Raw genomic sequence first — 24,290 nt, forward strand, 5'->3', positions numbered from 1 at the left:
ATTTAAAGAAATATTATTTTTGAATGATGTAAATAGCCGAGAGCTACCTAATAAAAGTTTGCTGTTTCATTCAATTTGTATTAAGAGAGGCGTGCCTACTAACAAACAGTCGGCCACTCTCAATGTTTTATCACTCTTAATTAAGAGGGGCAGGCCGCTTGTTCCATACAACCGACTACTCTCCAATAACACAGTTCACCAAGAACTATAAAAGGCTCATGGCCGAAATGATCAGACCAGGCACCAGGCCAACTGATCCAAATATTAAACTAATTCGACCTGTCCCAACATCATAGCAGGCGTCCGGCGGCATCCATCCGGATGAAATTCGTCGCAGAGAGCAGCTCCCTTTTGGGTGGAACATTGCTCTATAAAATAATTACACGGCACCTATACGACTGTCTAACCAAGACAACCACGTAGTCGTTTCTCAGACAAGGATACCTCTCACTTAACCGACTAATTAGGACCAACAAGTGTTTGAAGTAACCATCCAAGTCAAATAACCGATTGAACTACTTGGGATAAAGAACATCCGGTACCTTATGAGTTAATAGCCAACAAACATTGGCGAATAAAGGGGAACAATCGGTACCCACCGCTTGAAACCTCTACTACTCAATCATTCGACGACTAAGTAACAATCATGTTTACTTAGTCACTCCTTAAAACTTGGTGTGAAACTAAAAAAGGTGTCCATATATCTCTTGTTCTTACTAAGTTTACACAGCAGGGACTAGCCGGCGTAGACCGCTTAGTGTCTCTTTTGCTTAAAACCATGGCAGGTAGGAAAACACCTTCCTACTTGGTTAATTCTAAAAATGACAGGACTGCCTGCCTAAAGGGGATCCAGTCTTCAAAATGAGTCAGATACCGGTTGGATAAATGGCCAACTTATCGCCTAGCCTGGAAACAGACAACCAGTCGTCTAGGGGCATAGGCAGCGTGTTTACATAGGCAGCGTGTTTACATTTTACCTGTCTACAACTATTGGCCATGCAAAACAGTCGGCATAGTATGCAACTGGATATCAGAGTTTCGATACTTAGCAAAATAAAAACACAAATTCGAATATATTTGGCAAATAAGGCAACCCGAAATGATGGTCGCCTAAGTTCTATTAACAGCCGGCCATAAAGACCGGCGAACTATTCAAAACCCCGGCCCCTTGGCCGGGTAAAGATACAAAAGAAGCCGCCCATAAAGACCGGCAAAATATTCAGAGCCCCGGCCCCCTGGCCAGGTAAGGAAAAACAAACGACACGCAGGCCGAAGAAATAGAAGACAAGCTTAAGATGGGGGCAAATCTTCAACAGTAGCAGCTGCCGCCTGGTCAGCATTCTTCTTGCTTGACTCGGCCTCAGCTGCATCTTTTTTCTATGCATCTACCCCAAGCGGCACTAGGGCCACTACCGGCTCCTCCTCCTCCAATGCCTCGTCCTCAACAGCCGCCAGGATCTCTTGATTATATCTCTTAGAGCACTGGCGATACGTTTTTCCCCATGAGGCAAAGTCGGCATTGGGGAAGAGACAGCCCCAGGTCAGGCGGTGGATCTGAGCCGAGTCTTCCATCATCTCTCGGACCAGATCCTTCTTTTCCTGCTCGGCCTTTGCCGAGAGCTCCGCAGTGAGACTCTTCTCCTGAGTCGCCAAGCGCTCCTTAACGCGCTCCAAGGATTTCTCCAAGGAGTCGTATGAGGTCAGTTTTTGGCGAAGAGGTTTCAGCTCGGCCTTGAGATTGTTGATGGTCGCCTCCAGCTCATTATTTCTCTTCTAGGCCGCCTCCAACTGAGTCCGGATGGAAGAGGTAGCCTGCGCCTGATAATAAAGAATATCAGTTGTCAAAATCTCATTTTGGGCAATTTGAAACATTGTCTTATCACAGTCAGAGGCGGTCATAGCTTTAGCAGCCTTTACCTCTTTATTCTTCCTATCAAGCGGCTTGCGAAGGCCGTTCACTCGGAGCAGAGACTGAGTAAAAGGAAACAGGCGTCAGGTTTCAAACAAAAAACAAGCGTCCTGGAATTAAACAACAAAAATATACTAAGTAGACCTCAGCAAGGAGCCCTTCAATTCCGTCTAGTTCAAGGGTGCCGACACCCCTGACCGCCTCTCTCTCAGCTGGAGGGACGACTTTGATCATGGACTTGGCTACCTCAACCAGGTCCGGTTCCTGAGGGCCGGCTGTATCAAGCATAAACAAGCACGTTAGACATAGTAAAAAGGAAGTAAGTCCGAATTCATAAGGACAGTTCCATACTTCTAGGCGGCCTGCTTAGAGTTTGAGAAGGAGTGGCCGGCTGTTTCTCAGCCGCCGCATGTTTCCTGGCAGCGCCAGGAGAGCTCGCAACAGTCGTCTTTCAGGTCTTGGAGTCCGGCTGTTGGGAGGAGGAAGTTCTTGGTGTGCCCGTCTAAAAAAAAAAAAGAAAAGAGAGAGCACACGGTCAGTATCTGCATAAACCCAACCTCAAAAAGGAGAAAGGGTGAAAGGCTTGGAACTTACCAAGGGCGCCTCCTTGTTAGGGGAGTCGGCCGAAGATTGTTGCATGATAGAAGCATGCAACATAGCAGCCACAGTTTTTGAGGCGGTAATTTTGCTCATGGCGTCCGCTGCAAGAACAAATACCAACGTTAATAAAAAGTCATAACAGTAATGTATGGCAAAAGAGTGTATTCGACAGGCCGACTACCTCTTGAGCACCGACTGCTGAGGCCACAGGCGGCCAAAAAGTACTCCTCATAGAGCCATTTGAAGCTCGGGACGCAGTGCAGGGGTACTTTCTCTCGCACCCCTGTAGTAGAGTCGACCCTCGCCTCCACTTTAAAGATTCCTTTGTCCAGGATCTCTTTCTTAGCTCTTGGGGGAACAGGCGGCATGCTGCGACCGCCTGCAAGAAAAGGCGGATCTCTGTTCCACCTGTTGAAGCGCTTGTTCAGCTCAGTGTCTGAACTCTCAATGATAAGGAAGGTGCTTCTCCAATCCTTCCATTTGTTCTCTTTACCTCTTGTCATGAGGTAGCCACGGTGGCTTGTCAATTGGTACCAGCTGGTACCGCCCGCCTTAGGGGTCCGGCTGAGATAGTTCATGTGGGTGAAAGCCTCGAAGTTTGGCTCCACCCCGTGCAGTTCGCACTCGGCCACATAGCCGAGAACGTTGAACCAGGAATTTGGGGCTAACTGCCATAACCCCAACTCATACCCATCCAAGATCCGCTTAACAGCCGGATGTAAAGGGAAGCGCAGCCCAACCCTGATGGCCGCCTCATAGCAGCCAAAGCAGGCGGTATCATAGCTGGTACCAGCCGGCCAGACAACTGTGTCTTCCGGGTCTGGCACAAAAACTAAAAAGCCAGGCCCCATTGTGTGGTTCGCAATAAAGCTCCCCACTTTCTCTTGCATGGCCTTGATCCGGCCTCTCGGAACTGTGCAGTAGTAGGGGGTGTTTTGTTCTCTATAGGAGGCGGATGGCTCCGCCCAATTATCTCCCTTCTCAACTGCATGAGAAAGCCTCGCCTCTTGTAGGCGGTTGTTTTTCTCTTCTGTGTCTAGAGAAGTATGACCAGAAGAACTAGATTCGGACTCGTCCTCTGAAGAGTCCGAAGAGGACGACTCCTCTCCTCTACCAGAGGGGCCCGCCTCCTCTCCTTCAATAGGAGCAGGAGAAAATGTAGACATGTCTACGGTAAAATGGGAAGGGACCACCTTGACCCCTCCCTCAGAGTTGTCGGCGGTCAAGCCGCCTTGGTTCACTTCAGCATCTGGCACCTGGTCAGATGTCTCACTAATCGGCACCTAGTAGGAGGAGCCGTCTGAGTTTGTGATCCTAGCAGTTCTTTTTTTTTTCTGGCCATTATGTTCTGCATAGACACAGAGACAGTCGGACTTTGTATAAAGGGCAAAGATTGGTTCGAAAAAGGGCAGGCGGCACTCCTAGTCCTAGATTCAGCCGTCCCCGGTGATCGGCTGATCACTAATCTAGGCCGTGTCGTGTGCTTCCGTGGTGCCATTTCAAAAAAGGAAAAAATAAAGAAAAGTTAAAGAGTGAGAGAACCGACGGTTACCTGAACGAGTGAGAAGTTGACGAAGTTCTGAAAATTCTGAGTAGCCGGCTTGTCAGAGCAGGCGGTAGGCAGAAAGTATCTGGAATGTTAGAGCAAGTTCAGGGGTCCGAATGTTCTCTTCAAAATTTCTCAAGTGTGAAAAAGACTGAAGTCAACGCACCCTTATATAGGCAAAAATGAGAAGGCGAAGGGTCACTCCCAAATTCAAAATTTGAGCGGGAAAACCTCCCGGCCTTTCATCGAGTGACACCTGTAGCAGGTCGTCGCCTGTTACGGTCCGACACCTGTCACAGGTAACACGTGACCAGTCACGTGCCACCTGTGAGGGGCAAATGATTAGGGGATTTTTATCCACCAATCACCATCTGGCAAGTGGACCAACCAGGTTCCGCCACGTGTCCTTCACGTAGGCCAATAGGAGCCTGCCACGTGTCAATCAGAGATGCGTCCTCCTTGGACTAATTGCGACGCGACACGTGTCCACCCATGCCAAATGGGAAAATCAGCCAACAAGGCCCAATCCTTGTGGGAAGCCCAGTCAGCCCTAGGTTAAGCCTAAACCTAGGTATTGGCACGCTTCCCAAGGCATATAAATATGCTCATTAATCCTCATTAAGGGGGATTACGCACATTAAACACTCTCACCTAGAGAGACTCAATTACAATATTCCGCATTAATTACTCCTTGAACAAGTACTAACTTGACCGTTGGAGGCGGATCTCCAATCACTCGGAGTATCCGTTTGTTTTGCAGGTACAGGCGTCCGGTTCCAGTCTCGGAATTGTAACTCTCCCGCAGGACATCAGAAAACCCCGAAACAACTTCAGTTCAGTAAAAATAATTTAAGTTCAATAAAAATATCAAAAATAATTTCAAGTCTATAATTACATAGAGTCATAGATATCTATTTACAAACAAAACTAAATTTTTTATATAAATAAGCGATATGATATTGTAAAGTGACTATATGATCGTATTTAACATTCAAACCAATAAATCTATGCTAAATTTTTTTTCAACAATCCGAGCATCGCCCGGGCACAAAACTAGTAACTAATATATAAAGCTAAACTTTTAGCCAGGTCATGAGACAGTGACACTTGGCATTTTAACTTTTCGTTAAGTGCCACGCCACGTAGGCAACAACTAAATATTAATATGACAAGTAGGATTTATTTGGACATATTTTTATGTTAGGATTACAGTGGTTTCAATCAAGAAAACACTTAAAACAAAGTGTGGGAACAAATCCTAAAATATGTTTACAATATAAATGTAAACATCAAATACAATTCAATGTATCACAATCAAGTATTAGATATATCTAAGAAATTACTGAAAATTACAAAGATTACACTAGTGTGAAGATGATCAAACTTGTCTTTCCTCCAAGCCATTAATTCCAAGCATGAACATGAGAAAACCGGTGTCCCGTAAGACAAGTACCTTGATACACTATCAAAGGCGTGTAAACACTTTCCTAAAGAGGTTTATTTCCCCCACACGGTGCTTGGGTTAAACCGAAAATCCTCTTTGAGATACAATTGACAGCAAATTTCGTTCTTAGCACTAGAATCAAAAAAACAATGAATAATTCACTAAGATTGATTAAATTTCAAGTGTTTTTCTCACAAAAGTTTGCAAGAAGTTTGAGAGAAAAATGTGGAGAATTACTCTTGGGAAGAAAGAAAACTGATACTCTTATCAAAACTTTCCTTCTCTTCTTTTGAAATAAAAGAACGAAAATCGCAACCGCTGAGGGCCGCGGGCGCGGCAGCCTTACCTGTGGGCGCGGATAGGGTGAAAATGGATTTCACCTAACTTTATGGAGATGCCAAGCCGCGCCCTGGGAGAGGGCTTTCCTCAAGCCCGCGGGCTCGGCTATATGGCTCTCCACATACACTCTATATATTGCAACATTTTAAGTTGTATTTTTTTTATTAGGATAAAGACTTAGATAAATTTTGTAGGATAAAAAAGGTTAGTTTAGAGTTTTATTTTCAATAAAATTTGGAAAGATTTATAGGATAAAATTGTTGTTTTAGAGTTTTATTTTCGATAAAATACCAATATTCTATAGGTACAAAATAAATTATAAGTTTAGCCAAACCACGAGACAGTGACACTTGACATTTTTTCACCAATGTCGAGCCACGTGGAAAGCAATTAAATAATTATCACATAAGTTTATTTTTATATCATACTTTTTTGGAGCGAAAGAAGTAGTTCAAAACGTACAACATTCATTTTTAATACTACCACTGATTTTTATTAATTGCAACTTTGAAATATTTTATATCTCACAAATAATACCTTAAAGTTGTAACTAATAAAAATCGGAGGTAGTATGTTCTACTTGATTGAAATAAAATACTTCACAATCTATATGTAGACTTGTAAATCAGGTCAGGACGCGGGTCATTTCAGGTCACGAGTTAAGAAATTTTCAACGCTAGCCCAAAGTTCCAACGGGCTTAGAACAATTTTTTTATTTAATTTATTTTTGGCTAATTTTTAGAAATTTCTAATATTTCTAGCTTACTTTGCTATTTTTTTTTTTAATAATTTTTTAAATCAAACATTTTCACTAATATTGTTATTAGTCATTACATGCCCAGTATTACCCACTACATAATTTAAATCGTCACAAAATCACATTAATTTCTAACTAAATATATTTTAAAACTTGGTGTATAGATAAAAAGTTTATCATAAAATTCAATAAACAACCCGGGCATCACACGGGGCACCAAACTAGTTGTTTATATGATTTTAACTTTGGCAATATTTATGTAAGTCACATTTTTTTCTATTCGGAGTACTAGAATAGAGAAAAATTACTCAGCCATAATTGTTAGAAATTAAATCAAATACCTTACTTTAATTCATTTTTTGATTTATATTTAAGTAAAAACACATTTATACTGCATCTTTTTTTTTTTTTTTAGAAAATATACTACATCTTTTTAGATATAATATGAAATACCTTGTAATAATTTCTACAATTCTATTTATCGATAATATTGAGAATTAGAATATGCATTTGCAAACGTTGTCAATTAAAATGAAATAGAGAAAGCATGTATCAATTTTATTTTTTTTTGTTGTTGTTGTTGTTTAGAGAGCCAGGAGGAAAGCGCTAACCACTTAAACTATCCCTCACTCTCAAAAAGAAAACATGTATTATTTTAAATAGTGCTTAAATTTCTATGATAACCTAAAAATTAACGTAAGAAATAAATTTACCAAATTTACAGTTTACCATAATTTACAGCATTAAAATAAGTAGTAGGAGTATACTACAACACGTTTGCAGTTTACACATAGTTCGAGGAAATAGTTTGTAAACTCGATCAGTTGTTGTAGTTCACAGATTTTTTAACTTTCATTCAATTTTCACAACTTGTACACGACACCACCATCAACTGCTCCCTTTTCTGACATCCATCCTACCAAACCAACTAATCTTCGTATAAAACACAACCATAACTAAGCATTTTTTAAATCATTAAACTAAAATAAACCAAACTAGTAAAAATATTTTAAATTTTATTGTTTAGGAAATAAAATAAGGATAGCTAGTTTACTAATGAAATTCAAACATTTATATATAAAAAGAAATAATAATAATAATAATAAAAAAAAAATACACAAGAAGTTAGACCAATTTTCTCTCAATACTACAACCCAACATATATGAAATTCAAACATAATTATTCGGGTGATACTAGGGGTGAAAGTTCGGTTTTCGGTTTGGTTTTTTGCCCAAACCGAAACCAAACCACCAAATTTCGGTTTCTTGATTTTGCAAACCACACCGCACCACTTTAGCTTTGAAACCGAACCAAACCAAACCACCTAAATTTCGATTTTCCTAAAAAAAACCAAACCGCACCGAATTTTCCTCTCAAGCATCCTAAACATCACATTTTGCAAAAAAACCGAACCAAACCACACCAATTAAAATTGAACCAAACCAAACCATACAAACATCCCACCTAAAACCCACCTACCACCCACCCTAACCTACCAAAAAACACCGAAACTACCACCACTAACCACCCACAACAATGCCCACTAACCACCACTAACCACCCATAGAAACTATCACCACTACCACCCACAACAACCACCAAAAACCACCTTATCACCACCCCTAACCCAGATCCGCACCCACCACAACCCACAACCCACCTTATTTCACCACCCTTCATCCTTTCCACCCAAACACTAACCCTAGATCGACCCACAACTACCTATCACCACCGCAATTCAATCTACACGGCTACGCCACCATAAAAATAAAGTAGGAAAAAAAATTCAAATCAAATTAAAATTAAGAAAAAGAGGACATACCTCACATTCCACCGAAAAACCTCGAATTTGGGTTTTAAAGGTCAAGTTCGACCATGAAAACACTAGATCTAGTGTTTTCATGGATGAATTTGACATGAAAAACCTTAGCTACTCAGTTGATGGCTTAATAACGTTGTAAATAAACTTATTCGCTGTGGGCTGGTGGGGAAAAGAGGAGAACAGAGTGATGGAGAAGAGATCAAAGAGGAGAAAGAAAGGACGGAGTTGAGAAGAGGAAAGGAGGGAGAGGAAGAACTAAGATTCTGAGAAGAGAAGAGAGGAGAGAAAGGGCGGAGAGGTGAGATCAGGAGAAGAAGAGGAAAGGAGAGGTGAGAGACTGAGAGTCAGATGAGGAAGTGAGGGATTAGGGTTTTTTTTTTTCCTTTATATACTTAGGGTAAAAGTGTTGGGCTAGGGGGCTTTTGGGCCTGAAATTTCGGTTCTGTTCGGTTTTGTTCGGTTTTTCGGTTTTTCAATTTCTAAAACCGAAACCAAACCGAAAACCGAAATATTTTTTTTTTCAAAACCAAACCGAACCACTTTCGAAAAAAAAACCGAACCATATTTCTTATTCGGTTCGGTTTTCGGTTTGGTTCGGTTTTAACCCAAATTTGTTTCACCCCTAGGTGATACATTGATAATAAGTTGTCAAAATTTAATTAAAGTTTGAGAAATATTCTTTTTTTTTTTTTTTTTTTTGACAGGTTGAGAAATATTCCTATAAATAGGGAATGAGTAGAGTATGGAGGACAGCAATAAACTACTAAGCGAGGAAAACAAAGTAACTACAGTATTACAAATTGTCAAACTATCTTATCTGACTTGGGAAGAAAAGGTTAAAAGACCAAATTTATTAAAAACAAAGCTTGAAAATAATCATCTTATCTGATAAAATACACCAGTATCGGGTTGTCAAACATTAATTACAATGCACAAATATTCTATAAGTAGTAATTATAATAGGCTAGAAATATTTTGTCAAACTATAATATAAATATTTTTATTTGGAAGAATATGGACCATGCTTACTACAAAAGCTCGAACTTAATAATTCTTTTAGATGAAATACAATTGTAACAAGTTGTCAAACACTAATTACATTGCAGAAACATTCTATAAATAGGTAATAAAAATGGAGGACAGCAATAAGATTACTAAATCAGGAAAAATAATGTATTTACAAAAGATTAAAATTTATGAATAATATAAATTAAGGGTTAAAAATAGTATTTCCACACTTGCATTTCCATTTCATAGGTTTATAATTAGACAATCCATCTCCTCTTGAATATGCAATTGTTGGAGTTGAATGCATAAAATGGCTTCTTGGAAAACCTTTTTGAGGTACTATTGGAACTTGAATTGCTTCACAATGTCCGCAATTGTTGCATCTTCCTTGGCATCTTGGTGGGCTTGATCCTATCAATGCTCTTCCTATCAATCTTTCTTCTTGCTCCTGAAAATATTGTAAATTACACCATTAATTTTGCAACAAATTTTTTGTTAAAATGTGGAAAATTTTGAACTTTTTTATTTTTACCTTTAGTGCCACATTTTGTTGTGGAATTGACAAGCCTGTGACAAATGCAAGAGAGGATGATATGTTAAAGTGAGAAATGAAGACAATAAGACTAAATTGAAAGGAGTTAGTTGTCACATTAATAGGGTATTAAAAAAGGTGACAACTAAACTCGGGCCGAGGTATGTAGTTTATTAGTTTACCTTGAGCAAGGAATGGATGTTGTTGTTGAAGTTGAGTGAATGTTGAAGCTAAGAAGAAGAGCAAAGAAAAGAGTAGAAGTGTATTAGTGATATAAAAGACATGATTTTGAGGAAAACCCATTTAAGAAAATGAAAAACCAAAAAAAAAGAAAGTGTTTTGAGTTAATAATAATGAGAAGTGAAATTGAGAATGAGTGATTGAATGGCAGGGGATTGAGAGAGTAAACTGAAGGGTATTTGGATGAAAGGTGGGAAGGCAAAAAGAGAAGAGCAGAAAGCATCTATTGAAACCAAAGCCTTAAATGGGAAAAAGACTTTGATTAATAAACTTTTTGACAAAACCTCGTTCAATGAGCCTTCAATACTAAACCCAAAGACTTCTGCCACCAAAGTTGTCTTGCCACGCAAAATTCTATGAGAAATTTGAGAGCATCGTCATCATGGTTGAAAATTTATGATTGTGAAAGAGATTATTGTCATATGGCCACCCATTTGAAAATTTGGGTTATTTTATTTCGTTTTGCATGTACTTATACTCTCTCCCTTTTTTAAGTCTCTATCCGTTTTTTAAGTCAATTTTAATTTTCTTATCTAAAGCTATCAAGTTTTATTGGGGTATTTAATAAGAGAATTAATTGTGAAAATATTAAAATAAAATTTATATTAATATTATCGATCGACGTATAATTTTGTCATGTATTTTGAACTTAATACTACTTTAAATAATATACTACTTAATTATTTAACGCCCCGAACACTTATTAGCAAAATCCTATTTTCATACACTTTGCCTATATTTTCTTTTCGGGTTATTTAAGAAACTTTGTCTCACTTTAAGTCTTTCACTCTCATTTATTGTAATTTTTAGCACCTTATTACGCTAAAACTATAGACCGAATATCGATACCCCCAATTTTCAACAATTTCTAAAGTTTACCCCTATAAGGTGGAAATGTTTTAAATTTTTTTGAAAAATAGACAAACTTGTTCCTCCAAAAAGTTAAATGAACATTTAGTCCCAAAAAATAATTTTCTAGCTCTGTCGTCCCTAATTAAAAAAAATTTCATTCACTATATGTTAATTAATTCTATATCCACACTATTGTTACACTCGCTTACTTTTTATTTCTCCTTCGACAACTTTGTAAGGTCAAAGTTAACATTTAAAAAATGGAAAAAAGTTATTAAAAAAAAAAAGAATTCTACTCTTAATTATCATCACTAATCCCACTCTTTTAAATCTATTGCAAATGCAGTTATGGAAAAGAAAAATAATAATAAAATTAATAGGGTTCTTATCAATAAAGAATCATAAATAATTAAATTAAACCACATCCTAATTTGAAAATATAATAGGAGTGGTTATAATAAAATTGAATATGGCTTAATCAGTTAATTAAAATCCACTTAAAATCAAGTCAAATTAACTCATCACTTAAATGCGAATAAATCCAAATAAACAAGAGCATAACTTCATCACGGGAAATGATTTTGGCACATTAAAAATTAATTTTAACACACTTTTACGTGAGAAAAGCCTAAAATAATGTACTCTAACAATGAGTGGCCAAAATTACCTCCAAAATCATTTCCCCATAATTACCACCACTAATCCCACTCTTTAAATCTACCACTAATCCCATTCTTTAAATTTAAACATTCCTCTTCTCAAATGTTACACATGAAAGAGGCAAACAAGCACAAATGACAGTATGGCACCGTCACAATCCTCTATTCACTTACCCTCATTACGCCAAGTAGGCAGCTGCAAGCCTACAATCTTCTGCAAATTTAGTTAACACACTTTTGGAGAGAGTTGATTCTGATTTCTCCCCTTTCTACACGCCATCGTAAGGTTAATTTTGTGAGTTAGTGAATTGGTTAAGAATGATATTTTACCTCACTTTTCACGCTATCTTAAGATTTTACTGTATTTTTCCATCTTTCTTTCTTTTACATTTGTTAGATCCTAAAATTTCGAATTAGACAACAAAATACTGCCAACTGTAAGAATCTCTTTCTGAATCTTTCCTTTTCTCTTTTTTAATTGACGTGACACCATTAATTCTTGTCATATTTCCACACAATCACCTTGATTTTTAATTTCTAGATTTTGTTGTATTTATTTGGAACATTATACCTACACTATAACGTAGACCTGACAATCTTGATTTGACCCGAATGATCCGATCTACAACCCAAAAATTGACTAAAATCATTGATCTGAAAATGACCCAAACCCGAATTAACTCGTTCGACCCGAATACGACTCGAAATAGAGTTGACCCGAATGTGACCTGATGCCCGAAATGACCCGACCCGAATGACCCAATCCGAAATTGACCCAAAACCCAAAGTGACCCGAATTGATTGACCCGAACCAACACAACCTGAAGTGACTTGACCCGAAGTAACCCGATAGGTGCTCACATTTTATTTTATTTTATTTTATTTTTTTAAAGAAATTTACTTTAGTTTCTAATTATTATATAAAAGTTACTCTTATTATTGAAATAAGACGGAATTTTCCCACAAAATGTTTAAGTGAATTTATCTTTGGCGACTCGATCCGACTCGAACTGACCCGACCAGAAGTAACCCGATCAGAATTAACCCGAAAATTAGCCTTGAAAATTGACTCGACCCGAATTGACACGACTCGAACTTGACCCAACCCGAACTTAACTCGAAGTGTTGACCCGAATTTGACCCAAAACTTGAACTGACCCGACTCGACCCGAATATTAGCCGACCCGACCCGAAATGACTTGACTTGAACCCGACCCGAACAACCTGTTTGCCAGGTCTACTATACCGTGTACAAAAATAAAATAATTCTCCTCTTTCTAAAAAAAATAAAATAATGTATCACTCCTTCCTTTACTAAAAAAAAAAAAAAAAAAACTACTCCGCTCTATATTACCTCTATGTGTACGTGATGTGTGCGTGGTTGATGTATGAAAGCGTAAAAGCATGTTATTATATGTAATCAGAGAAGTGCAGAGAAGGTGTGTGTAAGCAGAGCAAAGATGACAATAATGATGATTATTATATGTAATCCCATGTGCGATGCACGATTTTAGTTATTATCATATGTGGATCACTGTGTTTTTTTTTAAAATCATATTGGTTACTTACGTGCAAAACTATTTTTTCTAATATGAATCGTGAAAGATAGTTTTATTTTTAAATAACATTTGATTAATTTTGATTTACAATAATCTCATTCGGACATTGTAATAATTAATTCAAAGTTATAAATTATTTTTTTCACTTATATTAATGGATAAACAACTTTTTTTTTTTTAAAAAAAAATTTTACTAATTTAAAATTTCATTCATTAATTTGCTATATTTTAATTCTAAATTAAATTGTAATCCTTTATATAATTTAAGCTTTTGTACATTTTTTATGAATCTCATTCGTTGGATGTTTGGATAAAACTCCTTATATCATAAGATAATTTTTTCATTATTTAAACTAAACACTAAAGTTATTTAATAGTAATCCCCAATTATTATTTATTTTTTATTGGCACTTGAATTTAAAATTTCAAACCTTATTCGTTGATATTTCTTATGTGGCGATTGAATTTTTTTAATTTAGAATAAAATTACAAATCTCTTTATATTTGTTGAAATAAGTCTCTTGCTTATGTGGTGCGTCGAATGCTTTCGAAAATGCATACTTTATATATTAGATTATTATTATTAATAGAAATATAAATACATGAAATCTAGAATTACTAGCCGTCCTCTCATCTCTCCCCTTCTCTTCTAGGGTTTAAAATTTTTTGGCCGTTTACGTCGAAAATAGTCTAATTTCTTCGAAAATTAGACTATTTTTGACCCTTTAATCTTGTTTTTCTATAGTGTTGCATTTTAGGTTACAATAAATCTACACAAGTAGTGTAGATATTCATCATCTCCCTATGGTGGAGTCGTTAGTTTTTGTTAGTTTAGTTGTTTGTTTTTCGTTAGGGTTTATTTGTGTGTCAGGGATTATCAAAAAAGTAATCATCCTTTGCCCTATTATCAGTTCGTTGGTAAACATTTGTTTAGGATCGCAACGGTTGTTGAATTCTCAAATGCGTTCAAGCGAATCATATAATAATCCTCCTTACGGCTACAACAAATCGTTAGGCCGTTTATCCGATAAGGCTACATTTTTCAGCGATGTGTGCGAGGGATGTACCACATTGCAAGATTTTTTCAATGATACTACGTAGCTTTGATGAAGGAAACCTTTATATGATTCAATTTTATGGTTTTCTTAATTTAGATTTCATTTGTAGAAGCCGGATGACTTTTTATTAATGAATTGATTTTGTTCAAAAAAAAAAAAGATTTGTTTCGGGGTTTTCTGTGTCCCTCGGGAGAGTTACAATTCTAAGACAACACTCCGGGCGCTTGTACCTGCAAAACAACAAAGACTCCAGTTGGGTGGAGTTTCGCCTCCGACGATCAAGTTAGAACGTGTTCGGAAGATATAAGCTAAGATGCGGAATGTAAAGTGGGATCAGGTTTCTCTATGGAGAGAAATGATCATCCGGCTATCAGAGACAGCCTCAGTATCCGAGTGTTTCACTCTCGTATGTAATTAATTCTGCAATTAATGCTCTATCTGATTAATTAATCTAATCTCTCTTGATGAATAATTAATGTGTGTGTTTCCTAAGAGGAAACATCTCCCTTTTATAGGGTCTGGAAATACGTGCCCATACTAGGTTACAGAAAACCTAGGACTGACGGGCTGCCTAGGGATTTGGGCCTTGAAGGCTGCCAAGCCCTTGCTGAATATCCGTCTGCCACTGTCGAGCCATGGTAGGTCCACTTCGGGCTCTCCTTAGGGTGACACATGGCGGACTCTGATTAGTCCACGTGACGGACTCTGATTGGTCCACGTGGCGGGGTAAAAATACCCTAATCATTTGCCCCTCATAGGGGTGACATGGCTCCCACGTGGCGCCTGTGACATGTGTCACATACGGATAGGTGAACAATTTTTTACCGTTTTACCTTCTAGAACATCTTGCAGAGGTGCCCCCTAGAATTCTTACCCCCCTATATAAGGGTCATGCCCTCCATCATTTTCGCATATTCTCAAGACTTTTTCGGACATAGAATCTTGGACTTTTAGGAAAGAACTAGTCTTTTTTTTTTTTTTTTTTTTTTTTTTTTTCTGAAAAAAGCAACTGCCGCCTGCACTTGACCGCCTGTTTCTACAGCCGTCCAAGACTTTCTTCAAGCGCCTACGATACCTTTGGACTAAAGGTAACCGCCTGCTTTCCTCTCGTATTTTAACTTTGTTTCTTTTCTTTCTGAAAATGGTTTCCCAAAAGCACACGGCATGACCTAGGTTAGTTATCAGCCGGTCACCAGGGACGGCTGAATCTAGAACTAGGAGTGCCGACTGCCCCTTGCTGGACCACCCTTTGCGAACTTCCCCGAGTCCGACTTTCTCTATGTCTGTGTAGGACACCATGGCCAGAATTAAACAAACATCCAGGCAGCAGAACCCGGACGACTCTTTTAGGGCGCCTCTTAGTGTTCTCTCTGATGTGCCGCCTGTCACCCTAAGTATTCCCAACGATTCTATTTTGCAAGAATCAGGGGAGGAGTTTGAAAGTGATGCCTCTGGCTCTATTCAACAGGCCCCCCAGGCGGATGCAAGGTCCAACGGCTCAGACAGTGAGTCTGAGCCAAGTACTTCTAGCAGAGTCTCTGATGACTTTAATGAAAAGCGCTCTCGGCTGGAGATAGCGAGAGAGTCCCTTTTTGTAGAAAAAGGCGAAGGCTGGGCCGAGCCGTCTGCTACCCGCCGAGAGCAGTTTGCTGCTTATTATCATCACGTTCCCGCTGGCAGGCAGAAAACAATGGCTGACAAGGTGGGGAATTTCACAGCCGACCTTGTCATGGGACATGGCTTCATTTTGTGCGTGCCGGATGCTGAGGACACCTAGTCTGGCCAAAAGGGTCAAGCTACGTGGACGAGTGCTTTGGCTGCTATGAGGCGGCCATTTAGGCTGGTCTCAGATTCCCCCTCCATCCGGCCGTGGAGAGAATTCTTGATGGATACCAGCTGGGTATCTAGCAACTTGCCCCAAACTCTTGGGTAAATATTCTGGGCTTTGTTGCCGCATGCGAAATGTTAGAGGTAGATCCAAGCTTTGAGGCGTTCGCCCACATGCACTACCTCAGCCGAACCCCAAAAGCAAGCGGGTCCGGTTGGTATACTTTATCTAGCCACAAAGGGTATATGATGACAATTGGGAAGGAAAACAAATGGAAGGACTGGAGAAGAAAGTTCTACATTGTTTCTTCTCCTGACAAGATAAAGAACCAAAAATACAAACGGTGGAACCGGAAACCCCCTCTACTCTCAAGCGGAACTGAATTGCCGCCTGTTCCCAGAAAGGCCAAAGAGCAGATCTTGGACAAGGGTCTTTTCAAAGTGACCATTCGGTCAAATGAGGAGACTGGGGTGAAAGAGGTCATTCCCCAAAGTTATATTCCCTGCTATGATTGGCTATCTGATGGGGATTATCTGGCCGCCTGCGGTCTAAGTGTAGAGAGGCCAAGAGGTAGACGACCGAATGCTTAGATTTTTAGTAAGACTTGTTTGTTTTGTATATCTTACTTAACCATTTGCAATTTCTTATGCAGACAAAGCAATGGAAAAACTCTCGTCCACAAAGAAGCCTGCTGCCTACTGTCGCTCGCTTTTGGGCAAGTGGAAGGGCGAGGAGCCGGATGCCGCGAAGGCGTCCAAGGTGAGCCATACTCTTTAATTTGGCTAAGTTTGATTTATTTTTCCCGCCTGTTTATTACTCATTTTGGTTTATGTACAAGGCGGTTCCTCCAAACCTTCTCTTTCTTCTCAGCCGGACCGAAGCTTTAGAAGCAGACGACCGGCGATGTGGCAACTCCTGGCAGGTCCAGGAAACATGTGGCCAATAGGCCAGGAAGGACCCATCCTCCAATTGGGGGAAAGTCCCCAGCCGGCCCTGAGAGTAGCCGGCCCCCAAGGGATAAGGAGGTGGCCGAAGGTATTACAAGCTTTAATCCCTTACCCTACCCTTGTAGGGTCAAATTTAGTCAGCAGTCGACCAGTACTTCTGAAAGAAGCCGGTCTATAGGCCGAATTTACACCAACAATTTACAAAGTGTTGATTATGCAGATGTCCCTCAAAGGCCGGATCTTCAACAGTTGGCCAAGACCATGCTGAGAGCCATCTCCCTTGAGGACAGGGAGTCTGTTAGAGGAGTCGACACCCTCAACCTTGATGCCATTGCTCTCCTCGCCGAGGTACTTTAACTTGTTATTTTTTAATTTTTCACGCAACTCTTTGGGCCGCTTGTACTAATGTTTTCCTTTCTTTGCCGGATGCAGTCTATGTTGCGGGTGCATGGTCTTAGAAAACCACTCAGCAAAAAGACCAAAAAGGTAAAAGCTGCGAATGCTCAGGCCGCCTCTTCTCTAGACACGGCCATGTTTCAGATTGCTCAAAATGAATTATTGACCATTGACATACTATATTCTCAGGTGACCGCCAATCTGCAGGTCAAAGCCGATCTGGACGTAGCGAAGAGGCGGATCTCCAAGCTGGAGAAGGAGGTTAAGGACCTCAAGGCTAAGCTCGAGCCTATAAAAGAGGCGGACACTGAAGCAGCCGGCCTCCGCACCTGGGTGGAGAAACTCAAGGCAAGGCTGCAAAACCATGAAGTCCAACTTGCCAAGAAGTATACTTCAAGGGTTGAAGAGGAGAAGGACGCCCTGGTTAAGCAGATGGTGGAGGACTATGATGTCATAATGGAGATGACTTGGGGGGCTCTTTTCCCAGATGCCAGCTATGGCGGCTGGAAGAATCAGTTTGCCGCCTCCTCTAAAGAATACAATGATAAACTCTTAAATCAAGCTCAAGAGGAAGAAGGGGAGGAGGAGTCGTCTGATTCGGCCAAGGGATCATCCGGGAGGTTCGATTAGGAGGACGAGCAGGATGGTGAAAAAGACCGGGAGCCGACTAGGGAGGATAAGGATGCGGTTGCCGATATTGAGAAGCCCCTTTCTGAAGCTTAAGCCTTGTGTTTTTCTGCGGCCTGATGGTCATGTATTACTTTCACCAGCTTGCGTGCCGTGTGTTTTCTTTGTATCTTTACCGACTAAGGGATCGGGTTATTTGACACTTCTTGCCGGTAGTACCGATTAACTTATTTTAGTCGGCCATAAGGTCGGCTAAGTTTATTTATGAATCATTCGGCCATTAGGTCGGCTATGCCATTTTACACTTGTTGTAAATTTTTAATTTGCATAGATTTTAAGCTAAGTGTAACTTGATTTTTTCTATGAAATTTTTCAATTTTTTCACTATACCGGCTGTTCTTGCCCCTGGGCGGCTGTGTGCCTGGTTTTCAAAAGTAAATGGATTGACTTGGAAATTTTTTATACTTTGGAGAGTATGACTGACTTCCAAGTTAATCAATCACTATGGTGATTTCCCCAAACCATGCGGACAGTCGGTCATTGCACAGGCGGGTAAGCGTTCAATATTATCCGGCCATTGGCCTCATTATAGTTCTAAGACGAACCATGCTTAGTTGCTAAGTTTTTTGACTTAGCTTATTTTGTCATTTGTAAATTGGTCATTTGTATTGTACCTGGGCAATAACAGGCGTCAAACGGGATATCCAACCAAGATAGCGACCGCTTGTTATATTACAGGCGGTGGTTTTTAGTTATTTTGGTTTCATTAACCTAAGTGGGAATAATGGCCGAATACCGGTTAGTGTTAATGAGATATGTGGTTTATTCGTACCGTTTAGGTTCTATTTTAGGTTGTTAAGGTCAAACGATTGTGAGTTAACCCTATTAGGTTAATTAGTCTTTGTCGCTTGTTTTTGGGTTTATAGAGCAATGTGCCACCCGAATGGGAGATGCTCTCTGCGACGAATTCACCCGAATGGCCTTCGTCGGACGCCTACTCATGTTGGAGCAGACGGATTTGATTTTTATTCAAGAAGCAAACGATCAATGGTCGTATCTAGTTACTTTTAAAAGTTTAGCTGCTAAGTTTTGGACTCAGCTTATATCTTTAAATTTAGTCGTCTGTATTGCCCCTGAGAAATAACAGGCGGTATCTGACCAAGATAGCAACTGGTTACCGCTTGTATTAAAACAGTCGGCATTAATCATAGTCTAATTTGATCGAGTCAAACGGCTGCGAGCTTATCTTAATCTAGACAGTCAGCAGGGCCGTTTGTTTTTAAGTTTATAAAGCAATGTGCCACCCAAATGGGAGATTCTCTTTGCGACAAATTCACCCAGATGGGTGTCGCCGGACGCCTACTCATGTTGGAGCCGACGGATTTTTTTTTATATGTTATCCGGCCATTGGCCTCATTTAGATCATCCGGCCATTGGCCTTATTAATAGCTGCTAAGTGTTGAACTTAGCTTATATCTACTCATGTTGGAGTAGATGATAGAGTTTAATAAGGTCGTCTGCACATTGCACAGACGGCACTCCCATTGGGAGGATGTATATAAGTAAATAAATAGTACTGAAAACAAACAACAACTTTTTATTGATGTGCCTTTATTTACAAAAATTTTACAAGTCTCTGAAGTAGTACTTTTTCAAGTTTTCTACGTTCCAAGTTCTAGCTAGCTGCTTGCCGTCTGGTGTTTCCAGGCGGTAGGTGCCGCCTCTTACTTCTTCATAGATCCAGTAGGGGCCTTCCCAATTGGGAGTCAGCTTTCCCTGCTCATTGGCCCTACCGATTGCCTCCACTTTTCGTAACACAAAGTCCCCTACTTTCAAGGGCCGCTTGTGTACTCTTTTGTTGTAGGCTCTTGTCATTCTTAGAAGGTAAATCTCATGACGCAAGGCAGCATTGCCTCTGCGTTCCGGGAGTGAGTCCAATGCTAGCCGCATAGCCTCCTAGTTAGCCTCTTCGTCATAAATCATGACTTGAAGAGTCGGCTCATAGTGCTCAATGGGTAAGACAGCCTCAACACCATAAACCATGAGGAATAGGGTTTCACCAGTCGCACCTTTTTCAGTTGTCTTGATGGCCCATAGGACATGCGGCAACTCATCCGCCCATAGACCGCCAGCTCTTTCAACTTTCTTTTTAATGCCATAAATGAGATTAACTTGTTAAAGGCTTCAACCTGGCCGTTTGCTTGGGGACGACCGACTGATGCAAAGCAATGAGAGATCCCTTGGTCTCCCAACCAATTCTTGAGAGCAGGCATCTCAAATTGAGGACTATTGTCAAAGACCATAGACATAGGTACCCCAAATCGGGTGATAACATTTCTCTAGATGAAGGAGATAACATCTTTTGTCTTGATGCCTTTGACTGCCTCTGCTTCTACCCATTTGGTGAAGTAGTCAACAACAACCAAGATATACCTCTGTCCGGCTGTAGCAGGCGTATACGGACCCAGAATGTCCGTGCTCCATTTGGCGAATGGTACTAGGCTGTGAATGGCCATCAGATCAGTAGCCGGACGGTGTATGAGTTTGCCAAATCTCTAACACTTATCACAGTTCTTCACCATTTCCATGGCGTCTGCTTCAAGGATGGGCCAAAGTAGCCTTGCCGCCTGACCCTCTTTGCTAGGGACCTACCGCCTATGTGGGAGGCACAAAAACCCGAATGCAGGTCCTCTAAAACCTCTCGCCCCCTTTTTGTAACACCCTAGAAATTCCTTTCCGTTAAAATACTTATTTTTCCCTTTTAAAAATACGAAATAGGAAAATCTAAGACATTACCGCCACCGTGAAAACGGATAAGGCAAATATCAAAGACTAACACAGCGGAAGACTATCTTTAAAACCATTTAAAAACAAGTCAACTTAAAAGTCAAACCAAATGAAAGTTAAGTCAAACAAAGTCAACCTATAACTCGGAACCATTGCAGGCCCTTAAAACCAAACGATATTAAAACCCTTTGCGTTAGTCTCATGAGCAGAATAAAGTAAATAATATTTAAAGCAAATAAAACACATCATATTCCTATGAGAACTAAGTATGATCCGCTCTTCACTCAAGCCCTTCATAAAAATGCTTCATCACCTGAAAAGCTTCTCTCTACTTGTCCCCACTACTCGCCATTGGAAATGGGTCGTCGTAGTGCCAAGGTAAAGACAAGGCCAAAAAAACATACAAACACACAATCAGCAATGCTGAGTACATAACCGTAATAAAACACACTAACATGCTTTCATCCTATAATCACACAACTTACTGTGCTGCACCTGTTTACAAGTATACAAAACATTGAAGACCTAACTAGACCAATACCAATGTTCATTTAATTTTGATTACACATCGAAAGGGTTTCCAACCAAATCTCTGCCTCACATAAATTGAGGTAAACTACACCGGGAGCTAACCGGGTAGGAAAATGTCACATGAAGTGACTGGACGTCCTGCACATAAGATAAATAAAAAGGAAAATACAACGTCCTATACTCCTAATAGAAGTCATGGTTAAATATAAAACCCCATAACTCTCCCCCTTATGTTCTTACTCAAGGTATATACATTCCAAGAATTTTGGTGTGTAATCTCTTTCACTTTACGTTGTTTACATATTATTAGACTTGGTGATGACTCGCAAACCACAACACAATCAAACATTACAACTCATTCAAGCAATCAAACATGCCAATTTAATTTTTGAATAATTAGTGTCCACATAAATTTAACAGTTTAACCCTTTTTAATCTACCTCGGTGTCAAAGACACCTTAAACGCATAATGCGCCGCAAATCCTATCCCTCGGTGTTAGAAACACCTTAAGTGCATATAAGAATTACAATATAATTTGTTCCTGTGTACTAAGACACTTAAATAGCTCAATTCCCATGCTTAAAGTATCAACAAATATTATATGAACCATAATAAAATCCCTTTTCATATTCCAAACCAAATTAAACATTTAGTTTAATTAAACATGCTCTCTAACATGCCAATAATAAAAGTGTGGTTCATAATCAACATACCAACATAATTCATTCCAATCACCAATTCACCATAAATAATTCACACATCAGCAATCATTCACCAACATCAATCCAATCAACAAATTCCAACCAATACCTATCATGATACTACTTAGAATTAATTAAACAAAGCCTAGCATGCTTCTACATATTCAAGCAATTACTAAGTACGCGAACATACCTTGAATACCATCTCAAAATTGCCACGACTAAATAAAATTACTCACTTGAAAGTCTCCTACAAACCAAAATTACAAAGAAGTATTAATACCTCTTCCACACAAATTTCCAGCAATATATACACTCTTTAAATCACTCATAAACCCTCTAAAATAAGCTGAAATTTTATTAAAAACCCTTACTTTTGTTCCCAAATAATGGGTAATTAAAAATCCTTTCAAGAAACATAATTATAGGTTATAAATAAAAATTCAAGCATTAATCAAACTTGTAAAATTTTTGTAATTTAGTTTAAAAAATTAATTTCAGTAGTTTTAATGAACCACAATCAAATTCCATCAATAAACATTCATTTAGAAACCTAGGGTTTTCAATTTGGGGCTTTTTAATTCAAAATAGAATCTGAAAATTTATATACAAAATACTTATTATTAAACATCATAAAATCATCACAAAACCCAAAAACAATAATTAGGTTTAGGGTAGATTACATTAAAAATAAAAAAGAAATTTTTTTTAACACCACCGGCGCACACAACCACCATGGCTAGTTGCTGCTGCCGGCGAGGGCTGGTGGTGGTGGCCGCCGGTGTGTGGTGTGTGTGGGTGGTGGTGATTAAACATTAAAATTAAAATAAAGGGGAAAGGGAAAAATTAAGGGTAAAAGAAAATAAGAGGAGAGAGAGAGTTTACCTTTGGGTGGTGCACTCCACCTTAGGCATATGATGGGTATTTATACCCCCTTTCAATATCCCTCATACTTAAAATCCTTTACTACCCTTAATGATCCCTTTCTTAGTCAAACTAGTATTTTGACTTTCCTTAAATACCATTGACTTTAAAAATTATCTTTTTATAAAATAATATGCCCCAATATTTCCAAATCATAAAATAAAATATTTTAAGATTATTAAATAATTAAAAATAAAAATTTAATTAAAATAATTCTTTTTATATTAATAAATTTCATAATTAATTCATTTCGAATTATTTAAATACTTTAAGAAATACTTATTTAAATTAAAATACGTATAAAAATACGGGGTATTACACTTTCTGGGGTGATGCATTTCAATAAAGGTTGTAAATAACCCTTCTTGAAAAGTTCTCCATTATGGATTTCAAAATTGGCCGCAAGTTTTTTCATTGCAACCATCTCTGGGTAAGTATCCGGCAAAGTGTCGTTTGTTAGGTAAGCCCGGATGCCATCTATCCAGGTTTAGCTTCAGTCCAGTACTCCAATGGGATCTTCTTTAATACTTCTTTTTCCATAACTTCCCAAAAGACTGACCTAGGTGTATCACAGGAGGCGGATGATGCTAGCTTAGAGAGAGCATCCGCCTGATTGTTCTTTGACATGGGCACCTGACTTAGATGAAATTCTTCAAGTGTCCCAGCCTCTTCCTTGACCGCCTGCAAGTATTTGATCATGGCCGGATGGGTGGCCTCATAGTCACCATGGTATTGGCTAACGATCAATTGTGAATCAGAGCAGGCGTCAATTTTTCTTGCCCCAGCCGCCTTACACATGCGGATGCCGGCTAGTAGGGCTTCATATTCTGCCTCGTTATTTGAGGCCTAGAACTTGAAACGTAGTGCGTATTCGTACTTGTCCCCTTCAGGGGACTGACATATGACGCCTGCACCACAACCGTTCATAGTAGAGCTCCCGTCCACATATAATTTTCAAACCTGATCAAGGTTCTCTGGCTCGGCCGACCTTGTCATTTTGACAATGAAGTCGGCAAACGCCTGTCCCTTTACTTCCTTCCTTGGTTCGAAAGAGATTTCAAGGCTTTGAATTTCAATAGCCCATTTGATCATTCGGCCGGATGATTCCATGGGTGTCATTGGCCGCTTGATAGGTTGGTATGTGTAGACCACAACCGGATGTGTCAAGAAGTAAGGTTTTAACTTCTTGATTGCCATGAAAAGAGCAAGGCCAAACTTTTCA

At 39.3% G+C, this 24,290-nt stretch overlaps 1 protein-coding gene across 1 annotated transcript; it reads right to left on the minus strand.

Annotated features, from left to right (window-relative positions):
• Window positions 1-9,106: 9,106 nt before the first annotated feature.
• Window positions 9,107-10,620, minus strand: LOC110719976 (EPIDERMAL PATTERNING FACTOR-like protein 2). Its single transcript, XM_021898977.1, has 3 exons — window positions 10,141-10,620; window positions 9,959-9,993; window positions 9,107-9,874 (listed from the first exon to the last, which is right to left on the minus strand). The coding sequence occupies exons 1-3, from the start codon at window positions 10,259-10,261 to the stop codon at window positions 9,629-9,631; spliced, it is 402 nt and encodes a 133-aa protein (XP_021754669.1). The 5' UTR covers window positions 10,262-10,620; the 3' UTR covers window positions 9,107-9,628.
• Window positions 10,621-24,290: the final 13,670 nt, after the last annotated feature.

Source organism: Chenopodium quinoa, unplaced genomic scaffold (genome assembly GCF_001683475.1).
Source record: "Chenopodium quinoa cultivar QQ74 unplaced genomic scaffold, ASM168347v1, whole genome shotgun sequence".
In the NCBI taxonomy this organism is placed as follows: Eukaryota; Viridiplantae; Streptophyta; class Magnoliopsida; order Caryophyllales; family Amaranthaceae; genus Chenopodium; species Chenopodium quinoa.

Excerpts from the sequence above, each read along its gene's own strand:
- LOC110719976 (XM_021898977.1), bottom strand. The coding sequence starts at position 10,261 with ATGGGTTTTCCTCAAAATCATGTCTTTTATATCACTAATACACTTCTA. Across the intron at positions 9,994-10,140 it reads ACATCCATTCCTTGCTCAAG|GCTTGTCAATTCCACAACAA; the intron begins GTAAACTAATAA and ends CATTTGTCACAG. Across the intron at positions 9,875-9,958 it reads AACAAAATGTGGCACTAAAG|GAGCAAGAAGAAAGATTGAT; the intron begins GTAAAAATAAAA and ends CAATATTTTCAG.